This window comes from Caretta caretta, chromosome 7 (genome assembly GCF_965140235.1).
Source record: "Caretta caretta isolate rCarCar2 chromosome 7, rCarCar1.hap1, whole genome shotgun sequence".
In the NCBI taxonomy this organism is placed as follows: Eukaryota; Metazoa; Chordata; order Testudines; family Cheloniidae; genus Caretta; species Caretta caretta.
In genome coordinates this window covers 111648048-111674148 of record NC_134212.1, presented here as the reverse complement: position 1 = coordinate 111674148, position 26101 = coordinate 111648048, and the positions used below count along the sequence as shown (strand labels likewise).

At 41.0% G+C, this 26101-nt stretch overlaps 1 protein-coding gene across 3 annotated transcripts in view; it reads right to left on the bottom strand.

The window, feature by feature from the left end:
* Positions 1–26101, bottom strand: part of SHTN1 (shootin 1) — a 97288-nt gene that overhangs the window by 47659 nt on the left and 23528 nt on the right. The window contains exons 1-6 of one of the 3 annotated variants that reach the window (XM_048858145.2): positions 21752–21831; positions 20982–21062; positions 19539–19707; positions 16888–16985; positions 15834–15915; positions 8718–8812 (exon numbers count right to left, since the gene is read on the bottom strand). In XM_048858145.2, the coding sequence (XP_048714102.2) occupies positions 8718–8812; positions 15834–15915; positions 16888–16985; positions 19539–19707; positions 20982–20996 (459 nt within the window). In that variant the 5' untranslated portion in view covers positions 20997–21062; positions 21752–21831. Of the gene's footprint in view, positions 1–8717; positions 8813–15833; positions 15916–16887; positions 16986–19538; positions 19708–20981; positions 21063–21751; positions 21847–26101 lie in introns of those variants that run through there. The other 2 variants (XM_048858142.2, XM_048858144.2) reach the window with 2 other exon arrangements.

Here is a 26101-nt window from a genome sequence, read left to right as displayed (position 1 = left end):
ATAGCTACCCACAGTGCAACGCTCCGGAAGTCGACGGTTGCCTCGGTACTGTGGAAGCGCTCCGCCGAGTTAATGCACTTAATGCACTTAGAGCATTTTCTGTGGGGACACACACACTCGAATATATAAAACCGATTTCTAAAAAACCGACTTCTATAAATTCGACCTAATTTCGTAGTGTAGACATACCCTTAGAGTGGTGGCTTCCTTCCAGGAACAGTGTTCAGAATGAGTTTATCATGAAGCTCTCAATAAGTGTGGTTAACATTAACTTTGAGCGAAAGAATGGCTTTGACAGGGTCTCCGCTCACTCCAAATACCGTTCATCACAATGAACGCTCGCTCCACTGGCCTGTGTGTTCCTGGTATACTCAAAGCAAATTCTACTCCATTTAGCAAAATTTTTAACACCTATTCTACAGTTATAAAGAAAAAATCCACCTTACTGACAAAATGAGACATCAGAGCACTTCAAGACATCCCAAAAGATATTCCTGGCATAGGCGCTGACTCTGTGGGTGCTCTGGGGCTCAAGCACCCACCGAAAAAAATAGGGGGTGCTCAACACCCACAGGGCTGGATTAATCTTTTGTGGGCCCCATCACGCAAACTGTGGCCCCGCCCCCTGCTGTACCCCAAGGCCCCACCAGCCACTTCACCCCGCCCTCTGCCCCCCCGCTGCTCCACCCCACCCCCACTCTGCCTCTTCACCCCAAGGCTCTGCCAGCGCTCTGCCCCAAGGCCCCGCCCCTGCTCGGCCTCTTCCTCTGAAGCCCCACCCCCACTCGGCCTCTTCCCGAAATGCCAGAGATAACATCATGCAGTCATTATAAAATCATATCCAACCAATGTGTTAAAAATCATATTTTGTTAAACACATTTCTTCTATGACCCCAATCCTGCAGTCAGCTGTGTGAGTGTATTCTTGTGCCCACATGAAGCCCCACTGAGCTTCACATGAGTGCCAGGATCTGCTTGCATAGATGTGACTGCAAGGTCGTGGTCTGTGCATTTAACACCACCTCATATTATTAAAGGGATACCAACTAGAAATCGATGTCAAAATTATTAAAAGTAGTTTCAAATACTCCTGTCCCTGAGTCCCTCTAAAAATGCTGATTTTACAATAATATTTTCCAATATTTTAACATGTTTTTCTCTCTCCCGCTGCTCATAAAAGACCCAAACTAACAATAGGGGAAATTGAATATACAGGGGAAACAGTAAAATGGACTTCATACTAATTGCCGCTATCTCGGCTTGTACACCAGGGATTGAACCAGGGACCTCCAGTGCGGAAAAGATTTAGTAGAGCACTTGAGCTAAAGAGTCAGGCTCTCCATATGAGAGCTGTGACAGACCCATATCCTCTATGGGTTGGTCACAAAGGAGGAGATGCAACACACTGACCAGTGGGTTATGCTGTCAAATGCATAACATAAACCAAACTGAAAAAACAAATAATCTTAGGTGTTATTTGCAAAAATAGATTAAAAATTAATAAAGGAGTGATTTTAAGATTAAAATCCCCCCTTTTAATATATACTTTACTTTTTGCCACTTTTCTTTGTTTAGTCTTTCTTCAGTGTCAGAATTCAGTGAAGTCAAAAAAGTAATCACTTACACTCTTATGGCAGTTTCTACAGTCAATTTCACTTTTATGTTCTCTTACACTGGCACAATACTGCAGTGTTTGGGTAACAAACTTTGAATTTATACTAAAACAGCTTACATATTTTTTTTCAATTTTGAAAATATTTCAGTTCTGTAGGTACTTTTGTTTTGCTTTTATTTTCATTCAGTTTAAAATTCTGGGCCCATAATACCAAACAGTGTCCCTGTACATTTTGACAAATATCCTAGCTCTGTAGATACAAATTGCTTATCTCTGACAGAGGCAACAATCTCTGCATCATCCAGTATTCAGAAGTAAATAACTGGGCTGCACTTCAGAAGGGAAAGCTAAAGGAGTGGTAAGAAGTGCAAAAGACTTAGCAAAATGTAGGGTCTGAAAGGTGATCCTTCATAACCCTGTATGTTGGTTTTCAGGATATAAAAATTATATGGACATAATCGCAGGCAAACATGGGGGGAAATGGTAATAAAACAGCAGCAACTGTATACTCCCAGGAGACTTAAAGGAGAGGAGAAAAATTGCGGCCACTTACTCATAGTAAGCATGACGAGTAAGTTAAACTATCCGAAGATCAAAGTATTCAGAGCAAGACAACACAATCTAGAGGTAAATATTTTTATTATATAGAGAGAGATGATAATTCACTTCAGTTTCCACATCTGTAACTGCTTTTGTTTTAAATACACTGAGGTGGAGTTTCAGGTATGGTTTTTGATCTATAAAAGACCATTAAGGCCCCGATTCAAAACTCTTTAAAAAAATAAAATAAAATAACCCAACGGAAAGGTTCCCATTGACTTCAACTAGCCATAAATGGTCAGAGAAGCTCCTACCGGAGACTGCCCATCTCCCCTTGCCATACTTCCACAGTTGTGACCAGTGGAAGCATTCAAGCTCCAGGTCCCTTGATATTAAAAGAAGAGGGTCTGCCAGCAAGATGTTCAAGAGCTTCAGGACTTTGGAAAACTCTCCCCTTCTTGGTCCAAACAGACCCCAAGGCAGGGGTGGGCAAACTTTTTGGCCTGAGAGCCGCATCGGGTTTTGGAAATTGTATGGAAAGCTGGTTAGGGGAGGCTGTGCCCAACCCCCCTGCTCCCTGCCCCCTTACCGTGCTGCCTGGAGCACTGGTGGCTGGCGGCGTGACAGCTGCGCTACCCGGCTGGAGCCGGCCACACACCACGCAGCACAGAGCACCGGGTCAGGCCGGGCTCTGCAGCTGCGCTGCCTCAGGAGCTCACAGCCACAGCCCCATCACCGCAATGAGTTGAGGCTGCAAGGGAGGGAGAACAACGGGGGAGGGGCCGAGGGCTAGCCTCCCAGGCCCGGAGCTCAGGGGCCGGGCAGGAGGGTCCCACGGGCCGGATGTGGCCCGTGGGCCATAGTTTGCCCATCTCTGCCCTAAGGGCATACTTCAAAGACCATCTCTTTCCCTAGGCGTTTGTGGTTGGAAGGGTGTGTGCTGAGGGCCATATAAGAAAGAATTATTTTTGTTCTGTTCAGTGGATGATTTTTGTTTCCCTTTTGACTGGTCATTCGGGGGAGGCTGCTAGATTTACTCTAGCTGGTACTGTACAAGAGCATTTTTAACATATGGCAGATGCCTTCAGGCACTCTCTTATGTATCACGTAAATCCAAATCTGCTTTGGTTACTAACTCATTAATCAAACAATTAAGGGTTTAGTAACTGAACTGTACCTGACTGAAACACGCCTGTACGCAGTGGTTCAAGACTATGGGCTTGTCTACACAGAGACACTGGTCCTGACTGTCAATGGGATTCGGGCTCCTAGCTACCTAAATCCTTTTTGAAAATGAGATTTAGGCTTTGAAGCCAGGTAGGCATTGCAACAGTAAGTGTAGTAATGCCTAAATACTAGGGCTGTTGATTAAATGCAGTTAACTCATGCAATTAACTAAAAAAAAATTAATTGCAATTGCCGTTTTAATCGCATTGTTAAACAATAAAATACCCACTGAAACAGTATTTTTCAACTCACCTCATAAACGTACCGTAATGCAATCTCTTTATCGTGAAAATGCAACTACAAATGTAGATTATTTTTTGTTACATAACTGCACTCAAAAACAAAACAATGCAAAACTTTAGAGCCTACAAGTCCACTCAGTCCTACTTCTTGTTCAGCCAATTGCTAAGACAAACAAGTTGGTTTACATTTACAGGCGATAATGCTGCCCGCTTCTTATTTACAATGTCACCGGAAAGTGAGAACAGGCATTTGCATGGGACTTTTGCAGCCGGCATTGCAAGGTATTACATGCCAGACATGCTAAACATTCATCTGCCCCTTCGTGCTTCAGCCACCATTCAAGAGGACATGCTTCCATGCTGATGATGCTAGTTAAAAAAATAATGCATTAATTAAATTTGTGACTGAACTCCTTAGGGGAAAATTGTATGTCTCCGGCTCTATTTTATCTGCATTCTGCCATATATTTCATGTTATAGCAGTCTCGGATGATGACTTAGCACACGTTCATTTTAAGAACACTTTCGCTGTAGATTTGACAAAATGCAAAGAAGGTACCAATGTGAGATTTCTAAAGATAGCTACAGCACTTGACCCAAGGTTTAAGAATCTGAAGTGCCTTCCAAAATTTGAGAGGGACGAGGTGTGGAGCATGCTTTCAGAAGTCTTAAAAGAGCAACACTCCATTGCGGAAACTACAGAACCCAGACCACCAAAAAAGAAAATCAACCTTCTGCTGGTGACATCTGACTCAGATGATGAAAATGAACATGCGTCAGTCCGCACTGCTTTGGATTGTTATAGAGCAGAACCCATCATCAGCATGGACGCATGTCACCTGGAATGGTGGTTGAAGCACGAAGGGACATATGAATCTTTAGAGCACCTGGCATGTAAATATCTTGCGACACCAGCTACAACAGTGCCATGAGAACACCTGTTTTCACTTTCAGGTGACATTGTGAACAAGAAACAGGCAGCATTATCTCCTGCAAATGTAAACAAACTTGTTTGTCTGAGCAATTGGCTGAACAAGAAATAGGACTGAGTGGATTTGTGAGCGCTACAGTTTTACATTGTTTTGTTTTTGAATGCAGTTTTTTTTTGTACATAGTTCTACATTTGTAAGTTCAATTTTCATGATAAAGAGGTTGCACTACAATACTTGTATTAGGTGAATTGAAAAATACAATTTCTTTAGTTTTTTACAGTGCAAATATTTGTAATCAAAAATAAAGTGAGCACTGTACACTTTGTATTCTGTGTTATAATTGAAATCAATATATTTGAAAATGCAGAACACATCCAAAAATATTTAAATAAAGGTATTTTATTATTAACAGTGTGATTAATCACAATTAATTTTTTTAATCGCTTGACAGCCCTACTAAATACCTTTAAAAATCTGGGCCAAGGTGCGCGGTAAGCCAGGGTGTTTTCTATTTCAAAAGAACAGTAATGCCAAAGTACACCATGGAACTTTCACTGCACAGAGCAGGGTCCACATGGCTAGTTAGCATGTAGCAAGGTAGCGCACTGTAGATTCACACCCCAACTTGCTGCACACAAAGTCTCCATGTAGACAACCCCTTACTGTTACTCTCAGACATACTATATCTTTACTAGTTTAAGTAGCTGAAACATTGTTCCACAGTTTCTGGGATTATTGGGAGCAGGTTTTTTTTTGTTTTTTTTTTAAATACAGTAACAGCATAAGACATGTTTCCTGAAGAACGATGTGTTGCAGATCTAGTTCAGCATGTTGTCGTTCTTGTTGACATATTCATTAGGATTGTCCTTGGCAACAGGCTGCAGTTCTCTGAAAAAAAGTGTATAGCCAATGACACTTGATAACCTGCCAGCTGTCTAATGAAGGCTTTTCTTTTTAGAGTGGTTCACTGTCATCCTTGTCTCGCTTTTCTATTTTCAGTGTGGATATGATGCACAGGAATGCAAAAGGGACAGTGTGCTTGTTGAGCTGACTCTGACGTGTATCAGAAGATGGTAGATGCCTGTATTTGACTATTTTAATTATAAATATATAGGAAAAAAAAATCAGACCAACCACCTGCAAACAAATAAACACGGGAATCTTCTCTGGCAAATGCTGGCCTCCTTCGCCCTACTCTTACTCTATTTCTGTTGCCTGCACTAGTCTTTTTTTGATACAGTTTTCAAAGGAACAATAGGTAATTCATGTCTATGTAGACGGTCCAATCCTGCAAAGCCTTAAAAACATGAGTACTCCTTATTCGCTGAAGCAGTCCGATTGAAGTCAATGGGACAGATCCTAAACTGAAGTAAATTGTTACAGCTTTGAAATTATTGGAAGCTAAATGCCTAGATGCTTTTGAAAATCCCACTAGATATGCATCTTGTCTTAAGCTACCTAACTACCCTTTAATATCTGGCCCTAAATGAATGAGTGATAATCTAGCGGAACAGAATACCCTCGTCTCTGAAACTCTTATCTTTCTCCTTGAATATCTGTACTAACGAATAGCTGGTCCAATTATTCAAATGCAAAGCTGAACAGGAACTAGAAACAGTTTTTGCTGTGCGTACAGCAGCAACGCACTAGTTGTGGAGCTGGAAAACCTTATAAGCGTCATGCTGTCAGCAGAGACCCTCTCTTGGCTTATGGGCTGTTGGGAGGGGAGACTGAACCTGGTACCTTTGGTTCTAAAAGCCTCTAAGAAACCCAGCTCTGCTAGCCAAGGCTATAGCAGGCTCATCAACCTCTGTATGTGGCCCAGTCACCAGCAGGAGGAGGACAAAGCATAGCACTGTGTGGTTATGGGCTACACTCACAGTGTCTTCCTCCCCTAAAGAGCCCCCAGGTCTTTAAGGATTCAGAGTGGTAGACATGTTAGTCTGTGTCAGCAAAAAGAACGAGGAGTCCTTGTGGCACCTTAGAAACTAAAATTTATTTGGGCATAAGCTTTCGTGTACACAAACGAAAAACTATTTCCCTATGCTAATTTTTCCCCTACTGTTACTCACACCTTCTTGTCAACTGTTTGAAATGGGCCCTCCTGATTATCACTACAAAAGTGTTTTCTCTCCTGCTGATAATAGCCCACCTTAATTGATTAGTCTCGTTAGAGTTGGTATGGCAACACCCATTTTTTCATGTTCTCTCTGTGTGTGTGCGTGTGCGTGTCTTCCTACTGTATTTTCCACTGCATGCATCCGATGAAGTGGGTTTTAGCCCACGAAAGCTTATGCCCAAATAAATTTGTTAGTCTCTAAGGTGCCACAAGAACTCCTCATTCTTTCAGTTCTTTAAGTTCATTCATAGCCTACCTCGGGCTCTCAGATCAACAAAGCTTGGGGGTTTTTGGAGGTTTGTTTTTTAAAAAAAACTTTCTATAACTCGCTTCACAGATGAAGCATTATGAATACCCAGGTCAAGACAAAGATGTAGTTGGCAAACACTGCATCCAGTAAACATATCCACTCCCTTCCATAATCTCCTAGTCAAAAAATGCCCTTAACCACACAATATGATCACTAGCATAGTGGGTGTAGTTAGATGCACAGGAGTTATCAAGCAGCGATTTCATGAAAGACTTGGTTAAAAAAATAAAAAGCCTGCCAGTTGGCCAAAAGAAATTTCATGCCCAGGAAACCACGTTCTATTTGCCTGCCTGCACCCAGGTGTTCAAATTGAACGGACATTTCAAATGAGACCTAACATGCTTCTACCGTTCACAACACTGCAGTTTTTCCAACTCTTATTTTACTATGAGTCTTGCAATATTTGGTGTTCTCCTTAAAACCCTGGGTTCCAGAGTCACATGATTATTTGAGAATCTCAGCTTCCATTAAAGAAAAGTTTTCTAGCCCACATAGTTATGGAGAAAATGCTTGATAACATAACCCACGTGTACCCTAAAGCTCAAAAACCAGGAAGCAAAGAAGAAGAGCATTATTTTTTTATATTGCATGAGTTTTAAGCCAATCTAATGATTTTTCAGTGCTTGGGATTGGCAAGATTGCGCTAGAGTTTATTAGAATTCCCATGGCGAACAATATGGCCACCTAAAACAGTAGTTTTCAACCTTTTTTCCTTTGCAGACCCCTACAAAATGTAAAATGGAGGTGCGGACCCCTTTGGAAATATTAGACAGTCTGCAGACCCCCAAGGGTTGGCCGACCACAGGTTGAAACTCACTGACCAAGAAGGTATTGGGACAGTTATCACAGACATTCCATAATGTTCTCTCAAAGTTCATTTTCTTCTTTCAGAGTAACAGCCGTGTTAGTCTGTATTCACAAAAAGAAAAGGAGTACTTGTGGCACCTTAGAGACTAACCAATTTATTTGAGCATAAGCTTTCGTGAGCTACAGCTTATGCTCAGATAAATTGGTTAGTCTCTAAGGTGCCCCAAGTATTCCTTTTCTATTTCCTTCTTTGTATTTTCACAACACTGAAATCTGCTCATGCCTCTCCCCCGCGCAGAGGATTGTTTGAAATCTTCACCAACACTGGGTCTCTTCTGAAGACATATTCCAAACTGCAGACATATTTGCACATATCCGAATATCAAACTGTCTCATATTTCTTTGGCTGGGTTCATATATTTTGCCAGTAAACGTATTCCACTCCAAACCAGAGTGAAAAAAGAAAGTTGTCCTTGCAACATTAAGCCCATATTCTGGGAATATAAATTCTCATGTTATGACTGTCTGAGCCCTCTCAAATTTAATAGCAAAACTTAAAAAATGAAATAGAGGGAAATGTTATATTTATATTAATAAATTAAATTGGTAAAATGTATTATAGTTTGCACTTCTATGGCACTTACCACGCAATGATCCTAAAATGTCTAATGAACATTGTAGAATTACTCCTCAAACATACCTGTGAAGTAAGTATCGTTAGATCCATTTTACAGATGGGGAAATGGACGCACAAAGGTTAAGTGACTTGCTCAAGGCCCCAGAAAATGGTCCGTAAGAGGTCTGGGTTCCAAACAGTCTGCTTTAGCCATAAAACCACCAAAACCTGTTCTCACCTCTTTGTTTTTTACAAGACCCATATTTTATGGAATTCTTTCATCTGCAGGATTTCTGTTGATCTACCCACCTCTTGTGCAAATGACTCCGCTTTCTTCCGTAGATTCTTTTCCAACTCAAAGTTTTCCTGGAGTTCTTCATATTCTTCCACAGCCAGTACAGACACTATTTAAAAAACAAAAACAAAAACAGACAAGGATGAATAAAAACAGGCTAGCAAAGAAATTAACAAAGGTACAGTTTGTTTGATCAGGCCATGGAATAAGATTGCTCAATATATTTTGATCCCTTACAAAGAACATAAAAATGTTTAGTTTTATAGGTCCATATTTCCAACCACCTGTACTATTCTGATTTTGTTTTGCCCTCCTTTTCTCCCCTAAACTTCCTCTTTATATGTGTAACCACTGGACTATTCGATACTGCATTATTTCCCTCTAGTCCTAAACTGTTGTGTAGTGTTGTTACGGACTGCTACCGAATTGAATTCCACTCAGAGATGGTTACCTGTCAATGGTGGGTGATATGACACACACAATTTACTTATAATTTATGTACGTCTCTGTGTGTACACACAGAATCATAGAATATCAGGGCTGGAAGGGACCTCAGGAGGTCATCTAGTCCAACCCCCTGCCTGAAGCAGGACCAATCCCCAATTTTTGCCCCGATCCCTAAATGGCCCCCTCAAGGCCTGAACTCACAACCCTGGGTTTAGCAGGCCGATGCTCAAACCACTGAGCTATCCCTCCCCCCTGTGCACATGCTCCTCATGTGTACATGCACATCCCAAGCTTTGTAATGTATGGAAAGTACTTTGGGATATTTCTGGTTATATAAACATAAAAAAGGACATTATTTCTATTATTTGTCTCATGTCCTGTAACACTTGCAGTACATGGTGCGAAGTTGACTATACCCCATATCGAATTCTCTAAATTAACTTTTCCTCCCATAAAAATTTCAACAATACTTATTCATGTATTAAGACCTATGAAGTATGCTATTACCCCAACACCTTTATCCATCCATCTAGGTTTTTAATAATGGGACCCACTCTGACGGGTTGGATCACAGAAACCCTCTTGGGGCTGCCACTCATGTGCCAAGGCTACTTCTGCCCCTGCTTTCCCTGCCAGCTTGGGACTCCAGCACCCTGTCTTGCTGAGCCAGACACGCCAGTCTGCTCCAGCACAGACCCAGGGTCTGAACCACGTGCCCCAAAGCTGCAGACTAACTGAAAGCAACTTAGGAAGTGTTCCTGTCTTTGACTCTCAGATGCCCAACTCCCAATGGGGTCCAAACCCCAAATAAATCCGTTTTACCCTGTATAAAGCTTATACAGGGTAAACTCAAATTGTTCGCCCTCTATAACACTGATAGAGAGGTATGCACAGCTGTTTGCGCCCCCCAGGTATTAATACATATTCTGGGTTAAGTAAAAAGTGATTTTATTAAATACAGAAAGTAGGATTTAAGTGGTTCCAAGCAGTAACAGACAGAACAAAGTGAATTACCAAGTAAAATAAAATAGAACACGCAAGCCTATGTTTAAGAAAACTGAATGCAGATAAAATCTCACCCTCAGAGATATTTCAATAAGTTTCTTTCACAGACTGGATGCCTTCCTAGTCTGGGCACAATCCTTTCCCCTGGTACAGCCCTTGCTCCAGTTCAGGTGGTAGCTAGGGGATTTCTCATGATGGCTGCCCCCTTTGTTCTGTTCCACCCACTTGTATCTCTTCTGCATAAGGTGGGAATCCTTTGTCCCTCCGGGGTTCCCACCCCTCCTTCTCAATGGAAAAAGCACCAGGTTAAAGATGGATTCCAGTTCAAGTGACATGATCACATGTCACTGTAAGACTTCATTACCCACTTGGCCAGCACACATGTATACAAGAAGACTTACAAGTAAAACAGAGTCATCTACAGTCAATTGTCCTGGTTGATTGTAGCCATCAAGATTCCAAACCACCATTAATGGCCCACACTTTGCATAATTACAATAGGCCCTCAGAGTTATATTTCATATTTCTAGTTTCTGATACAAGAGTTATACATTTATACAAATAGGATGACCACACTCAGTAGGTTATAAGCTTTGTAATGATACCTTACAAGAGATCTTTTGTATGAAGCATATTTCAGTTACATTATATTCACACTCAACCACATACTTTCATAAATTCACACCCACCACTGTGGCTAGTTAAAACCAAATCCATGAAAGGTCACTGGCTTAAATTTCATTCTTATTTTCCATGAGGCTGTTAAGCTCAGAAAAAAATCAGCCACGTTTTGCTTCTTTCCACCCTCCTACCTCTTCCTCTTTTTCTCTGGTAATGACGTTGCAATATTTCGAGAGACAGATTGTTATTTCATTGTTGTTGCATACCACTGAGCAAGGGATAAGACGAGGCTGCGCCATTCCTCCACCCACATATTATAGGAAGGAAAGAGCAAGTGCACTATATCTACTTACTCTGTCATACCTGGACTCAAGTTACCCTGTAATGAGCACAGGGATGTAAATGGGGACCTATTCCCCTGTGTCAGGATGCTCCACAATCTAGCCCTATAAGCGTAATACTCAATCCATAAAAAATTGTTGCATATTTTGTAAAGCAGAATGCATTTCCAGGAAACTGACATTTGGCTACCAGAGATTAATGGGCTCTGTATCAACGGGTCTCCTTACATCAGAGACCAATGAGATCGCAACAAGAAGGTAATATCAGTACAATTGAGTGTAATGTATTAAAACAATGGTCATACAAGTGAGACTGATATCGCTGCCTAAAAAATTAGCCATAGCGAGGCATTGTGCAAACTTCCTCATATTGTTCTGCCCATACACCTCAATCCTGACCTGCGAGTAATATTAATAAACCCTTAAAAAAAGTCTCTTATGACTACTTGCACACATTGCTCTCTCAATGCACTTCAGCTCTAACTGACTAAGGACTAGTTTTCAGAGTAATGACATACAATTTCAAATACCACCCTCGGTAAATCCCCTGCCTCTTTGGAGACCAGCTTAACTATGTCTAAAGCAAAGCACTGTCAGTGGTACTTTGTGACATGGATTATAGGCTGCTAAAATCCAACTGATTATCAAACTACATTTCAAAAAGAAAATTCTTGAACAAAACAATTAGAAAAACTTACGATAATTCACCAATCCTGGCCAAAATAATTCATTCATTCTACATGTACAGAACTCTGCAACAGAGTTGCACGGTATACAAGAGTTAACAGGAATAGGGTGTATGACAACTAGCAAATCGGTAATCTCCAGTGCTCTGCTAGCTCACACAAAGTATAGAGGGATCAGCCTATGTTCAAGTAATTTTGGCTGTCTATGTATCCTATCTTCGAGGTAGTAGGGCATTTCTACTACATGCGTCATAGAATCATAGACTTTAAGGTCAGAAGGGACCATTATGATAGTCTAGTCTGACGTCCTGCACAACGCAGGCCTCAGAATCTCACCCACCCACTCCTGTAACAAACCCCTAACCTATGTCTGAGCTACTGAAGTCCTCAAATCGTGGTTTAAAGACTTTAAAGTGCAGAGACTCCTCCAGCAAGTGACCCGTGCCCCACGCTGCAGAGGAAGGCAAATAACCCCCAGGGCCTCTGCAAATCTGCCCTGCAGGAAAATTCCTTCCTGACCCCAAATACGGCGATCAGCTAAACCCTGAGCATGTGCGCTAGACTCACCAGCCAGACACCCAGGAAAGAATTCTCTGTAGTAACTCAGATCCCACCCCATCTAACATCCCATCACAGGCCATTGGGCTTATCTACTGCTAATAGCCGAAGATTGATTAATTGCCAAAATTAAGCTATCCCATCATATCATTCCTTCCATAAACCTATCAAGCTTAGTCTTGAAGCCAGATATATCTTTTGCTCCCACTGCTCCCCTTGGAAGGCTGTTCCAGAACTTCACTCCTCTGATGGTTAGAAACCTTCATCTAATTTCAAGTCTAAACTTCCTGATGGTCAGTTTATATCCATTTGTTCTTGTGTCCATATTGGTAGTGAGCTTAAATAATTCTTCTCCTTCCATGGTATTTATCCCTCTGATATATTTATAGAGAGCAATTATATCTCCTCTCAGCCTTCTTTTGGTTAAGCTAAACAAGCCAAGCTCTTTGAGTCTCTTTTCATAAGACAGGTTCTCCGTTCCTCAGATCATCCTAGTAGCCCTTCTCTGTACCTGTTCCAGTTTGAATTCATCTTTCTTGAACATGGGAGATCAGAACTGCACACACTATTCCAGATGAGGTCTCACCAGTGCCTTGTATAACGGTACTAACACCTCCTTATCTCTACTGGAAATACCTCACCTGATGCATCCCAAGACTGCGTTAGCTTTTTTCACGGCAATATCACATTGGTAGCTCATAGTCATCCTGTGATCAACAAGTACTCCGAGGTCCTTCTCCTCCTCTGTTACTTCCAAGTGATGCGTCCCCAGTTTATAACAAAAATTCTTATTAATCCCTGACTGCATGACCTTGCACTTTTCACTATTAAATTTCATCCTATTACTATTACTCCAGTTTACAAGGTGATCCAGCTCTTCCTGTATGATATTGTGGTCCTTCTCTGTATTGGCAATACCTCCCAGCTTTGTGTCATTCACAAACTTTATTAGCATATTCCCGCTTTTTGTGCCAAGATCAGTTATAAAAAGATTAAATAAGACTGGTCCCAAAACCGATCCTGAGGAATTCCACTAGTAACCTCCTTCCAGCCTGACAGTTCACCTTTCAGTGTGACCCGTTGTAGTCTCCCCTTTAACCAGTTCCTTATCCAACTTTCAATTTTCATATTGATCCCCATCTTTTCCAATTTAGCTAATAATTCCTCATGTGGAACCGTATCAAATGCCTTACTGAAATCGAGGTAAATTATCTAAATTGTCTAAAAAATCTGTTACTTTCTCAAAGAAGGAGATCAGGTTGGTTTGGCATGATCTACCTTTTGTAAAAACACGTTGTATTTTGTCCCAATTACCATTGACCTCAATGTCCTTAACTACTTTTGCCTTCAAAATTTTTTCCAAGACCTTGCATACTACAGGTGTCAAACTAACAGGCCTGTAGTTCCCCAGATCACTTCCCCCCCCCCACACACACTTTCTTAAAAAACAGGGACTATGTTAGCAATTCTCCAGTCATATGGTACAACCCCTGAGTTTATAGATTCATTAAAAATTTTTGCTAAAGGGGTTGCAATTTCATGTGCCAGTTCCTTTAATATTCTTGGATGAATCACCACTCAAAAATAACTGAAATATATTGCTACACTAGACACTGGGCCTACTATTTGGGGGGGGAGGGATAGCTCAGTGGTTTGAGCATTGGCCTGCTAAACCCAGGGTTGAGGGGGCCATTTAGGGATCAGGGGCAAAAATTGGGGATTGGTCCTGCTTTGAGCAGGGGGTTGGACTAGATGACCTCCTGAGGTCCCTTCCAACCCTGATATTCTAGGATTCTATGATTCTGCTCCATTGGATCTGGGCAGATGGATTACCCTTTTGCTCAAGCACAAGAAGATATTTCAACAAAACATTGTAGAAGGTGTTAAGAAGAGCCCCTGCTTCCATTCATCACAACGTACCAGCAGACACTCCCTTGGCACAGTCTATCATGCTGATGATGCTTTTAGGGTACATCCACATGGCAAGCAGGAAGCTGCAACAGCGAGTTTCAGAGCCCAAGTCTACAGATTCAGACACATGGGGCTCATGCTACGGCATTAAAAATAGCTGTGTAGACATTCAAGCTCGGACTGGAACATCTATATAGCTATTTTTAGCACCGTTGTGTGAGCCCTGCAAGCCCAAGTCCGTAGACCTGGGCTCTAAGACTCGCTGCTATGTTTCTCTGCTTGCCATGCAGACGTACCTCTAGAGTCCTCAAAGTGCTGCCTTCATATTCTCTGATGCTCAAGAAATGGAACTGCATGTGAAAGTGAGGAAGTACACAGAATCACAGAACCACAGGGTTAGAAGGGAACACAAGGGTCATCTAGTCTAACCCCCCTGCCAAGATGCAGGGTTTATTGTGTCTAAACCACCAAGACAAATGGCTATCCAACCTCTTTTTGAAAACCTCTAGTGAAGGAGCTTCCATGACTTCCCTGGCAGTTTGTTCCATCGTCCTATTGTTCTTACAAGATCTATGAAAGCTTCCAGAAAGCCCACTGATGTTTCTGCAAACTCTTTCCCTGTGCTCAACAACAGCCTGTGGGATTCACAAATCAACAACAAATACAAGCATTTCCTGCTAAATAGTCAAGCCAACAGCAGAATCCTGAATTTCACAATACTGCAGAAGGACACAGACTACGCGGATCCTGTGTACATCTTCCTATGACATCATAAATGGTCTGGAATCCTCACTACTTTAGAGACCACATCTGTCTCTCAATGTGACATTTGCCAGCTGATGGATTCAAATTAATAGTCCGCTTTTGGTGTAAAAGGACAGAGCTGGTCGGAGAACATTCTGTGAGAGGACCATGGCCTTTGGAACTCACTGTGCTCCTTGATCTGTAATAGCCTGAGCTGGAAGATTTTGGGGGGGGGGGATGCTGCAGGACCTACCTACCTGTTTTCCCTTGGGAGTTGGTGGAGAATGATTGTGGGGGAATGAGTTGGAGAAGACTTCAAACAGGAAATGCTGTATGAGTGGGGAAGATCTCTCTTTGAATATTGATGGGTGTAGCCCTTGTGTGTGTTGTTTTGAATGTAAAACTTTGTAATGCATCAGGAATTGTAGATATTTAAAATTAAGTACCTAAGTTAAGAGGAAGGTTGGTCCTTGTGGTTAAGACAACAAACTGGGACTCAGGAGATCTGGGTTTAATTTCCACCTCTGCCACAGACTCCCTGTGAAGTCCTGGGTAAAGTCACTTAAATCTTTCTGTGCCTTGGTTCCCCATCGCTCACACCTTTCACCCGTCTTAACTATGTAAAGAATGAGATTTTTTTAGAGAAGGGACTGTCTCCTACGTGTTTACACAGTGCCTAGCACAACATGGCCCAAACGTCACTTCAGTCACTATGAAGATAAATTATAACACAATTTAAGAAAAAGCTCTGCAGATTATCTGGAGATAAAGTAGCAAGGGAGGGAGATGGTGAAAAAACAATATTGAGAACACACACCTCGGTTACATTTTTCCAATAGTTTCCTCTGTTCATGAACTTCTGCTGTCAGAACAGCTTTTTCTTCCTTTACTTTATTTACCTAGAAGAGTATAAAGAAGACACAAACAGACGAATAATAAATCAGTGAGAATCTAATTAACAGCATAATATATTATTGCATCTTATTTTACATGCAAAGATTTATTTTTAATAATTGATTTCGAACTGGAAGACTTACTTTCAGCTTCACATTATAATTTTCAAAGGGGTTTAAGGGAGTTCCCTACCTGACTTATTGATATTTCCCTCCTCCAGATAATATTGTTTTCAAACGTTACGAAGTACTGCAGAACCAAATGGTTCTTCTGGAGATTGCATTGCCCACTTTCATGACACACACCAATTACAGCAGCAAATACAACATATTTGTACTTCTACATTGTCTTTATCCTGGCAGATTCCAAGGTAACAGGTTAAAGTAATTAGCTTACCCACTATTGACTGAATTTTAACACAAGCAAGCTACTGTTATGCAAATTTTTTGTGCGGGGAGAGGGACAAAGGGAGGGAGTGAATGTCTCTGTTTATTGGCCAAGAGCTGCTGCTTGTCATACTGAATGCAGGTGTAGGGCAGACAGGACAAATGACTATAAGTGGTGATTTGCATCGGTACATAGCTTACCCCAGTATGAAACAAAGGTACATGCCATTGGCTCAAAACAGCCCCTTTGCCTGTCTAGTTACATTGGTGAGTGACTACTGATGGCTAAAAATCAGGGCAAGATCCAACGCAGACAACATCACAGTTTAGACCAGAGAATAACAATCCTTGGTCCACACAGCCCTTCCTGGCCATCCACACAAAAGCAAATAATTTGGGAGGCGGGGGGTACATTAAGGTGGTCAATGAAAGGACCAGTCTCTTACGAAGTGGTCCATAGTACAAGGCTAGTGAACCCTCCGATTAGATAGTATTCAATTAACTTCACAACTGACAGTTTTCAACCAACACTACATACAAAAGGTATTGAATACACACAAATGGTCTCGCCTTCCATGCTACAATACATACTTCTTCAATTACTTCTACAAGTTTGCGCCTCAGGTTTTCCAGTTCAATGGCCAAGGTCTTCTTTTGCTCCTGAACAGATATAATTTGATCTTGCAGCTCTACATTTTCAGGAGAGGAAAAAAAATTTTTTTTCATCTTATACTCGGGGGGAAGGTGAGGAGGGAAGAAATCCAACAATTATGTGGATACAGCCGAGCATGAAACACACTGGGCTGCAAAGACAAAACGTCAGTCATAGCCCAGGTTCCATAAATACATACACAGACATGCTTCTCTTAGGTGTCATATAACAGAACTGCAACGCGGCTACAGTTTCAGATTTGCTCTACTAAGGTAATCTCCCTTGTCCAGTTCTTTTGTCTTTGCTTTTATTGCATTCTGCTGAAAACTCTCTTTCTGCAAGGCAATATGCTGTTATGGGTGCAATGCTGCCAGATGCTGAAGACCCTCAGTCCCCTCAGAAGATGATCAGCACCTCACAAGATGAGGCCATGTGGCAAGAGAAAAATATTTTTAGAGGCTGCCTGTAAAACAAATTAATACACTTGAATTCCTTTCGGATCATGATCTCTTTCTTGTCACAATAAGATATAAACAAACAACAGGCACTTAATACTTTGGGAGGTTTTCTGTGAAGAAATACTCCTGAATAGCTGCCAATTTATAACCCTTGTAACATTATTTGAAGTGAGTCAGCATATAACCTTTTTACTGATAGCAGAGGTAATTTTGGTAAATTCTCTCCTCAGAATTTGTTTCTTAATTTACTTCATATTTTGCTAATTCAATTACAATGGAATAAAACATTTGATTACAATCACTTCTTATTGGGACCATAAGGGTTTAGTTTAAAATTGTTGCTTAACCCTTTTAAAAAAATAAAAAAAAAATAAAAAAATAAAGGAGACACAAAGATACAGACTTACTGGTTGTATTAGTTCTCACTGAACCCTCTCATTCCCCACCTGCCTTCCATTTTTCATAGTGCTGCTACTCTTTGAATACCAAACTATTAGCTTCAACATCTGTTCCTAGTCAACTGCAGACTGGGCAGAGATGGTTGCTGGACATATTGCATATTGGGAGCAGTGATTAAAATTATTTAAAATCCCTGGAAATATTGGGCTTTTCAAACTTTTTCTTTTTGTCTGAATAGCAGCCTCCACCCTGCTCTCTCTGAGATGGGCACCCATGGAACTTTCCATGCAAGTGGCCGGGAAGTACATTGACAAGAACTGGGGGTGTTTTCTGTGTGCTGGTTTTTGGAGCAAAGATCTCCCTGCTTAAACAAATGTGATCTCTCTCCAGGCAATGGGACAATACATCCCCTCCTACTACAGTGACTATTATACCACTGCTAAAATACTTCGCACTTCCATTCAAGTATCACAAACATTTAACAATGTTAAGGAAGACTCCCAGCACCCATGTGAGTTAGGCAGGATTATTTATTATCCTTCTACTGTGCAGAAGGAAAGTCTGAGACACAGGGAGGTTGTAAGTTGCCCAAGGCCTCACAGTGAGTCAGTGACAGAGCAGGGAATAGAAACAAGCTATTCTAACTCCTGGACAACAGACCGCATTTCCTTCTGTAATGGTGTCATCAACAGTGACAGGAGATACAATGCACCCCTCCCTTCTCCCCACCCCCACTGTGCACATGCTTATCTGAACCTTTGACCTTTCAGTTATTCTCTCCTCTTCAACTTCCTTAGTACCCTTCTCAGTACCCAGCCCAGGCTTCTCCCTGTTTCCGCTCTTCTCAACCTCCAACAGGATCCTTGGCTTTCCTCTCCAAGGGGAAGTACTAGGAACTCAGGAGTTTGATCCCAGCTCTGACAGTGATTCGCTGTGCAGTGTTAGAGAAAGCATTTAACTGTTCTGTGCCTCAGCTTTCTCATTGGTAAAATGGGGAGAATCATACTTCCCTACTACACGGGAATTATCTATGTTCTATAGCTATTAACTATGCTATTAAAATTAGAAAGAGTAGAGGTTCTTTTAAAAAGGGAGCATTTTAACCTGTCTCATAATGATGAATTTGGGAAATCCATACATGCCCCTTGTTAGAAGCCTTGCCATCATAATCAACACAAGCTTATGCAGAATCAGGCTGGGAGGGAAGCTCTTATTCCAGTAGGGACTGCTTGCAAAACAAGAAAAGGGAACTCAGAAACTTACTAGTAAAGTAAAGGAGAGTTCTCTAGGATGAACACCCTTTGTCACCCTCAAGTTTTGCTGTTTGTCCCAGCGCAAAAGTCCCTGTTTAACCCATTTTTGGTAGTGCCTCATGCAAAGTTAGATGGACATATAGGTTTTCATGGAAGGAAATACAGAGATACTAAATGAAAACTGGCAAGGAACGCTGCCTTATATGCCTACTGAGGAAACTTTACGCAAACAGCAGCTGAAAAAATGCCACAGGTGACCCTGCCCTCAGTCTTTTGTGTATGTAAAAAGTACCAAGTGACTGACCTATTGCTGTTACTAGACTAATGCAAATGTTTATTTTATTGAGTCAACAACACTGAAATCTCTCATCTGAGTGTAGGACTGCTCCATCATTGCATTGTAACTTGTTCTACAGTATGTATGTTTGATATGGTAACTGTTATGCAGAACAATGCGGTCTATTCAACAGCAGAGCTCACCTTTCATTTGCTGTTGACAATGCACTGAGTTGCATGAACCCGAGCTACCTTCAGTTTCTGTGGATGAATCATCGTCATCAATGTTAATTTCTTCTGTAATGATATCTGGCCCCAGTTTCGCCATATACAACATGCTAATTCTTTTCAGGGTCTTATTTTCTTTGTTCAACTGAAAAGTAAAAGATACGCACAGTATGTAGCTAAGTATATTCTTTTTCTTCTCTATTTTAACCAGAAGATTTATCAATCATGCAGCAAGCAAGACAAAGTGATATTAGTTTAAAATACAGCACCTAACACTAAAGAAGGGCCCAAGCCATGAAGTTTGGTCCCCTACTACTTTGAAGTGGTTTGGATCTGACGTTATGGTTCAGTCAGGCCCATTTCTTACTTCATATAAGAAATGTTTCTCTCTGGTACTCCTGGTTAGTGAATATCCTAGATGGCTTAAATCAATTAACTAGCATGCTTACTTTAATCTTATATATTCTTTGTGATAGCTGCCACAGCTCCTTTCCTCCACCATACATTGGCATTAATAAAAGTGCTAATCCTAAAGAAGTCATAATTAACTTCTAATTATTTTGATGCCAGAGAGTTAATAACGTAGGTTCAATATACATAAAAAGACAGTCATAACACAGAATTGAAATCATCGAATGCACTATGGGTCATAACCACAGGCCAATGCCCATCTCCAGTAGTTGGGCTGGATGCTAAGCAAATGCATGGCTAGGAAAGAACAATGAGGGAGCTTAAATGCATCCCTACCATGAAGCAAGTTGGTGCTGCCAGGAAGAACTGGAGGATCCAGACAGCAAAAGATGCTTCGGTCTCCCTCCCAGCCTTTCCTTGGTTGCTCCACATCTGTACTCTGCCTGCATGCACATAGGCCCCCAAAGCTAAGGTCCACATTGCACAAGGGGTGTGCAATGTTTGCATGCCCTTGTGCCAAGCACCCCTCTCTGCCCCCACAGAGATCAGGTCCAGATCTGCCCACAAGGACACGCACTGCACCCTGGCCTATACAATCTGAAAAATGCAGCCAGAGACCATACTTCCTCCTTTGATTAGAAGGGATACCCTACAGTTACTGTATTGGGGAAATGATCCTGAATTCTTTACCTAGGCAAAACTCCCTTCCATAAAAATGGGAGATTTGCTTGAGTACAGAGCCTCTTCAAACACATCTCACTTCCAAAGACTGAAATAAAGGAAGCAAGAGGAATCTTGCATGTTTTAGTCAGCACATACTAACAAGCACATCAGCCCTACTGGACAGTGCAAGTCTTTTAACCACCCATGTGTGTCACTATGTATGTTACAAATAATGAACAGAGGAGAAGAAAGTTACATACATAAATTACTTTTCTTAGTTATATGCTGATTGACTACCTTATGAATTCTAATATCGTGTCATTATGCAAACAATTAAGTAAATACCTCTGGAAAGTACATTGCTAATGCGTCCTAATTAAAGAGATTTCTTGTTGGTGCGATTTCTGCCACATCCCAAGTAGTACTCTGGGCAGACAAAAAAAAACAGCTGGCATTGCTAATGAAATTTGGTTCAAAATTGCTGTAATCCATTTTCTGATGAAGTGGCTCAGATGCATTTTGCACAACCAAAAATACATAACACAGAGATAAAAAACATTCTTTTATAAATAATGTACTTCTGATGAGATGGAATATAGAAAATTACACACTTGGTAAATTCATCAGACTAGATGCAATCAGAGCACTGGAGGTCACCTTTTGCCTGCCCTCAGTTAGCTTTCATGAACAATCACCTGAAATGTAATGCTTTGGCAGACTTTTTCATTTGATTCAGATACTGAGATGCCCATTATTCCTTTATGTCACATGTAGGATAGTTTTAAACTTGTTTACCATTTAGCCTAAATGCATATAAAATGGGCTATAAAAAGTAATGCTCCATGAATTACTGGTATCTTGCTTGCGGTTCCAAAAGCATAACTAAATAGACACTTCTAAAAGGAGGGCACCTTACATCAAAACAACAAATACATTTTACAGTGTTTCACATATGAATTATAGTTTTTACTATCTTAAAGTTATTTCATCTCTCAAAGAATGCAAACAGGCATCTGCTGTGCTTACAGAGACACACACCCAACACCCTTTTTTCAGAATGAGAACATAAAATCAGAATACAGGTACAACTGAACAATTGTATTAATTGTTCTCACCTTAGAAGCCAAAGCTTCAGCACTTTCACGGCACGTCTTTTCAATTTCAAGGTGGTTCTGCATACAATTTACTTCCTCGATAACCATGTGAGAAACTAGAAAATGGGGAAATGTGTTTCTTACAAAGATGAAAAAGCTGACTAATTTTTTACTGTAATTGACACACTCATCCCATGATTATGACTACACTGTCTTGCACATCAACAACTTTTGAAAATGGTATTACAAACTTGGAAAAGCACAGCCCATATAAATGCATGTAGAGAGGAAAGGTTATGAAAACAGAGTGAGAGATATACTTTGTAAGCAACAATCAGATTATTATTAACCATGCTAGCAAAATTACAGGAGTTTCGGATAGCTAAAAGCAAGTCATAAATTGATAGTTTTTAAGGCCAGAAGGGACAATTTTGACAATGATCATCATTTATTAATTGTTTTGTAGTAGCACATAGGAGCTCTAGTTAGACCAGAACCCCCATCATGCCAGGTGTTATACAAAGAAAAGAAAGGGGGTGGTGGTGGTGGAAGGGAGAGTCTCTGCCCCAAAGTGTGAGTTCCTTCAGAACACAGGGCACTCACATGGAGTAGTATCTTACTCTGCAAGTGGGCTCACTGACTTCATTGAGACCATCCCAGGCATAATATAAGTTTCTGTTGTTGGCTGAACACTATACCCTAAAAGCCACAGAATGGGCATGCAACACAGCTTAGTTAATACTGCTGTTGAAAGCCTAACTTGGGCATTTCTTGACTTTATTTGTAATTTAAACTGTACAATCGGAACAATGGCATGACAAAGGTTTTTGTACTTTAAATTATTATTTATGGCTTGAGTTCTCTCTGCACCTGGCACTGTACTAACATAAACTGAAGACTTTACAACCTGTGCTCCCAGTCCTGCTAAAATACACATAGACAGATCCCAACACTCACATGGATCCTTTTGTGGGACTGGGGTCTAAATAAGACACAGTGATGATCAGATAGTAACACACAATGGAAATATCCACATTAGAACTTTTGAGATCATGTCAGAGTGATTGTGAAACAGGTAATTTGATTTCTTAGGTGCTTATATGGTCCCCATTACCATGGTATCTGAACACCTCCCAATGTTCAAATGTATTTATCCTCAAAACCCCATAAAATAGGGAAGTACAATTATCCCCATCTTACAGGGGGGGAACTAAGGCACAGAGGGACTAAAGGGGGATTTTCAAAGCACAGATGGCAGTTAGGTCCCAAACTCCCATTGACTTTCAGTGAGCGTTAAGCACCAAACACCATTTATGGCTTGGAAAATCTCCCCCTCTAAGTGACTTGCCCAAGGTCACACAGGAAGCCTGTGGCAGAGCAGGGACTTGAATCTGGGTCTCTCGAGTCCTCAGGTTAGCAACTTAACCACTGCACCATCCTTACTCTGAGGGCTAGATTCTGACACCCTCAGTGTCCTGGGGCCCTGATTCTGCAACCGACTCTGTGGTGGCAGATTGCTTTCCTTGCACTGAGTCAACCGCAGAATCAAGACTTTAATATGGAAATAGGACTATTCACAGACTGTGATACTACACTATGTCAGTAGGGGCGGCAGAATTTAGCTTGAAGAGAGGGAAACTGAAAAATTCATTAATTATTGCCAGAGTTAAAACTTAACAGCTTCATACACTAAAGAAATAGATATATTTCTTCCCCCGAAACAAGCTTCAGAATTGTGATTGGAAAAATATTTTCAGACCATGCAGTTCATTAGACAGAGATATAAAAAAATGGGAACAGACACTACCAGTGCCCAGACACCACGCTGATGGGCACAACAGAGATTAAATAGTTTAGGAAGATAGCAAAGTGCTGTCAGCTGAGAAGTTTTACCATTATTTTACAAATGTACTTTTGCCCTAATGCTATTTAGTCAATAATACAAGAAAATTTTATGTTTTGAAGTTAAAAATAACTTGGAGATTATAGGGCAAGTCTTTGCCTACAGGTGAAAGGCAGGCCATGCAAGTTGGGCCAAAGTGACATAAAACACTCACCTCGACGTGCCCTGATTCTGGGATCACTATGTGCAGGGTTAGTCCTCCATCATAAATAAATCTTTGTCCACACTACGCACCTTTTAGCAACACAGCTGTGCCGCTACAGCCATGCTGCTATAAGGTGTGCAGCGTAGCCACTGTTTGTCGGCAGGAGAGAGCTTTCTCGCTGACAAAAAGCTTCCACTCCCAACTAGTGGAAGGCAGGAGAGCGCTCCTGCCGACAAAGCGCTGTTCACACTGGCACTTTTCGTTGGTTTGTGGGGAGGTTTTTTTTGTCGCTTGTGGGGGTGTTTTTTTCACACCCCTGAACGACAAAAGTTGTGTCGTTCAGTTTCCAGCGTAGACTAATCCTTAAAGTAGCCCTTAGTCTGCTCTAATTTCTGCTGGCCACCAACAGCCTGAAAAGACCAAAAGAACAGCTGGATATTTGCAAAACATTGAGGAATCCTGGCCAACAATCTCTATCTATCCTCAGACCACGTCCCCTAAACTGGCAGTAGAGAGAAGAGGAACACTGGAGTCCCTCGATCGTCGTGAAACCTCCTACGCTGGGGTGATCTTTCCGTGGCCAGTTACGCTTGCTTTACAGAAAAGCTACACTATTGGTATGGAGCAAAGCTGCTGCCCTTCACAGGAGGCTGTGGAGGAATATATTTTATAGAGTAAAACTTAAGAAATTGACTATTTGTGCTTTTCCTTTCGTTGTTGTTGCATCATAAACTCAGAAATTGAGGAAGGATGGATATATTATATATATCCACCAAGAGGGAAAGAACCCTATCTCAAATCCTGCATGCAAAACTAGTTAAAGTTAGAAAACCAGGACCCCAGGTCACATAGCACAACTAGAGATTACTCTTGGTTCACTTAAGCTTCATTAACCTCCAATTATGATTAAACTCAGGAAAAAAATTCTTTCCAAATTAAATACAAAAATATATTACTTCCTAAATCTGCCCAAAGTTCTTATTATGTTAATATTAAAATTCATAAAGCAGCACTAAGTGGCCAGAAACATCTCTAACCTTGATGTTTTTTCAGGGGTAATATTAATCTGCAGCAAATGCAGGCCAGCCAAAAACCACTTAACTAATTAGTAGTTGCAGTCACCGAGAAAACATGAATCAACACTGTTATTACAAGTGGCACATTTGAGTGGCATCTAATTATGACTTGATGAGCACGATACTTGCATTATCAACATTACTACTGCATCCCATCAGGGCCTAAAAGCTGCTGATGGCATTGACTGCGAGAAACTCCCACTCAATGGTACCGCAGCACCCAACAATCTCCTTGGCAGGGGCACCCTCACTAAATGACACGTTAAGCGTAATTACTGGTAGACATTGTAAATAAACAGGATTGGAAGTGAAAATTGTACCAAGTGCATAAGACACAATCTGACACATTGGAAGTGGCAGCCTTAATTGAGAGTTTCTTTGACTGCTCAAGATCATTTCAACTGCATTTCTCAGAGGACAGTGATTATAACTGTGGAGACAGACGGCATAATGGTATCAGCACTGCTGACAGAGCAGTGAATTAAATTGTATCTGCTGTTGTGTGAAAGCCTTGATGAGAGGTACAGATCCTTAGTGGTCTTATCATTATAACACAATGGTCATGTTGTCATCAACCTTGCTGGCTCCAATTGAAAAGAAATGATTGTGTGTTGAAGCTTTCCCCCCCACCCCCACCACCACCTTCTATCTCTTGTGCTGAATAGAACCAATTTTCAGAGAGCTATGAAATCACGCAATAGGGCCTAAAATGCAGCTGCTTGGCATACAAACGGGGCCCCATTAAACTGGAATCACACACAATATGTGTTTATGCCAGGAGAACAAATAGAAGCTGAGTACAGGCCAAGTTTATTCACAGACACAAAGCCGGTGTAGCTCTTCATCAATATAATTGCCTTTTATATTGTCATTTAAATAATGGGCTCTATTATTGCCTTAAAATCCTAATATTCCTGGCATTTTATCACTATGTTTACAAGGTATGTTCTTTAAAAATGTGAAAGGAAGATAAAGGAAACCTATAAAATTTTACAGCAAATATTACTTTGAATTTTAAGCCTTAACTACTTGACATTTTTGCCACACTCTGGTATTCACACTATCATAACAAAAACCCAAACAGGCTGTGTTTTTTTCCCACAGGAATTAGACTTCTTATTTAAGAATATCCTTGCCTTATGGAGCAATTATACAAGATCATTTGAGGATAGTAAAAGTTACCATTTTTTAGGTTCATTTTCTATAATTGTATTTGCGAACAATTGCCAAAAAAAAGAAATTTAAAT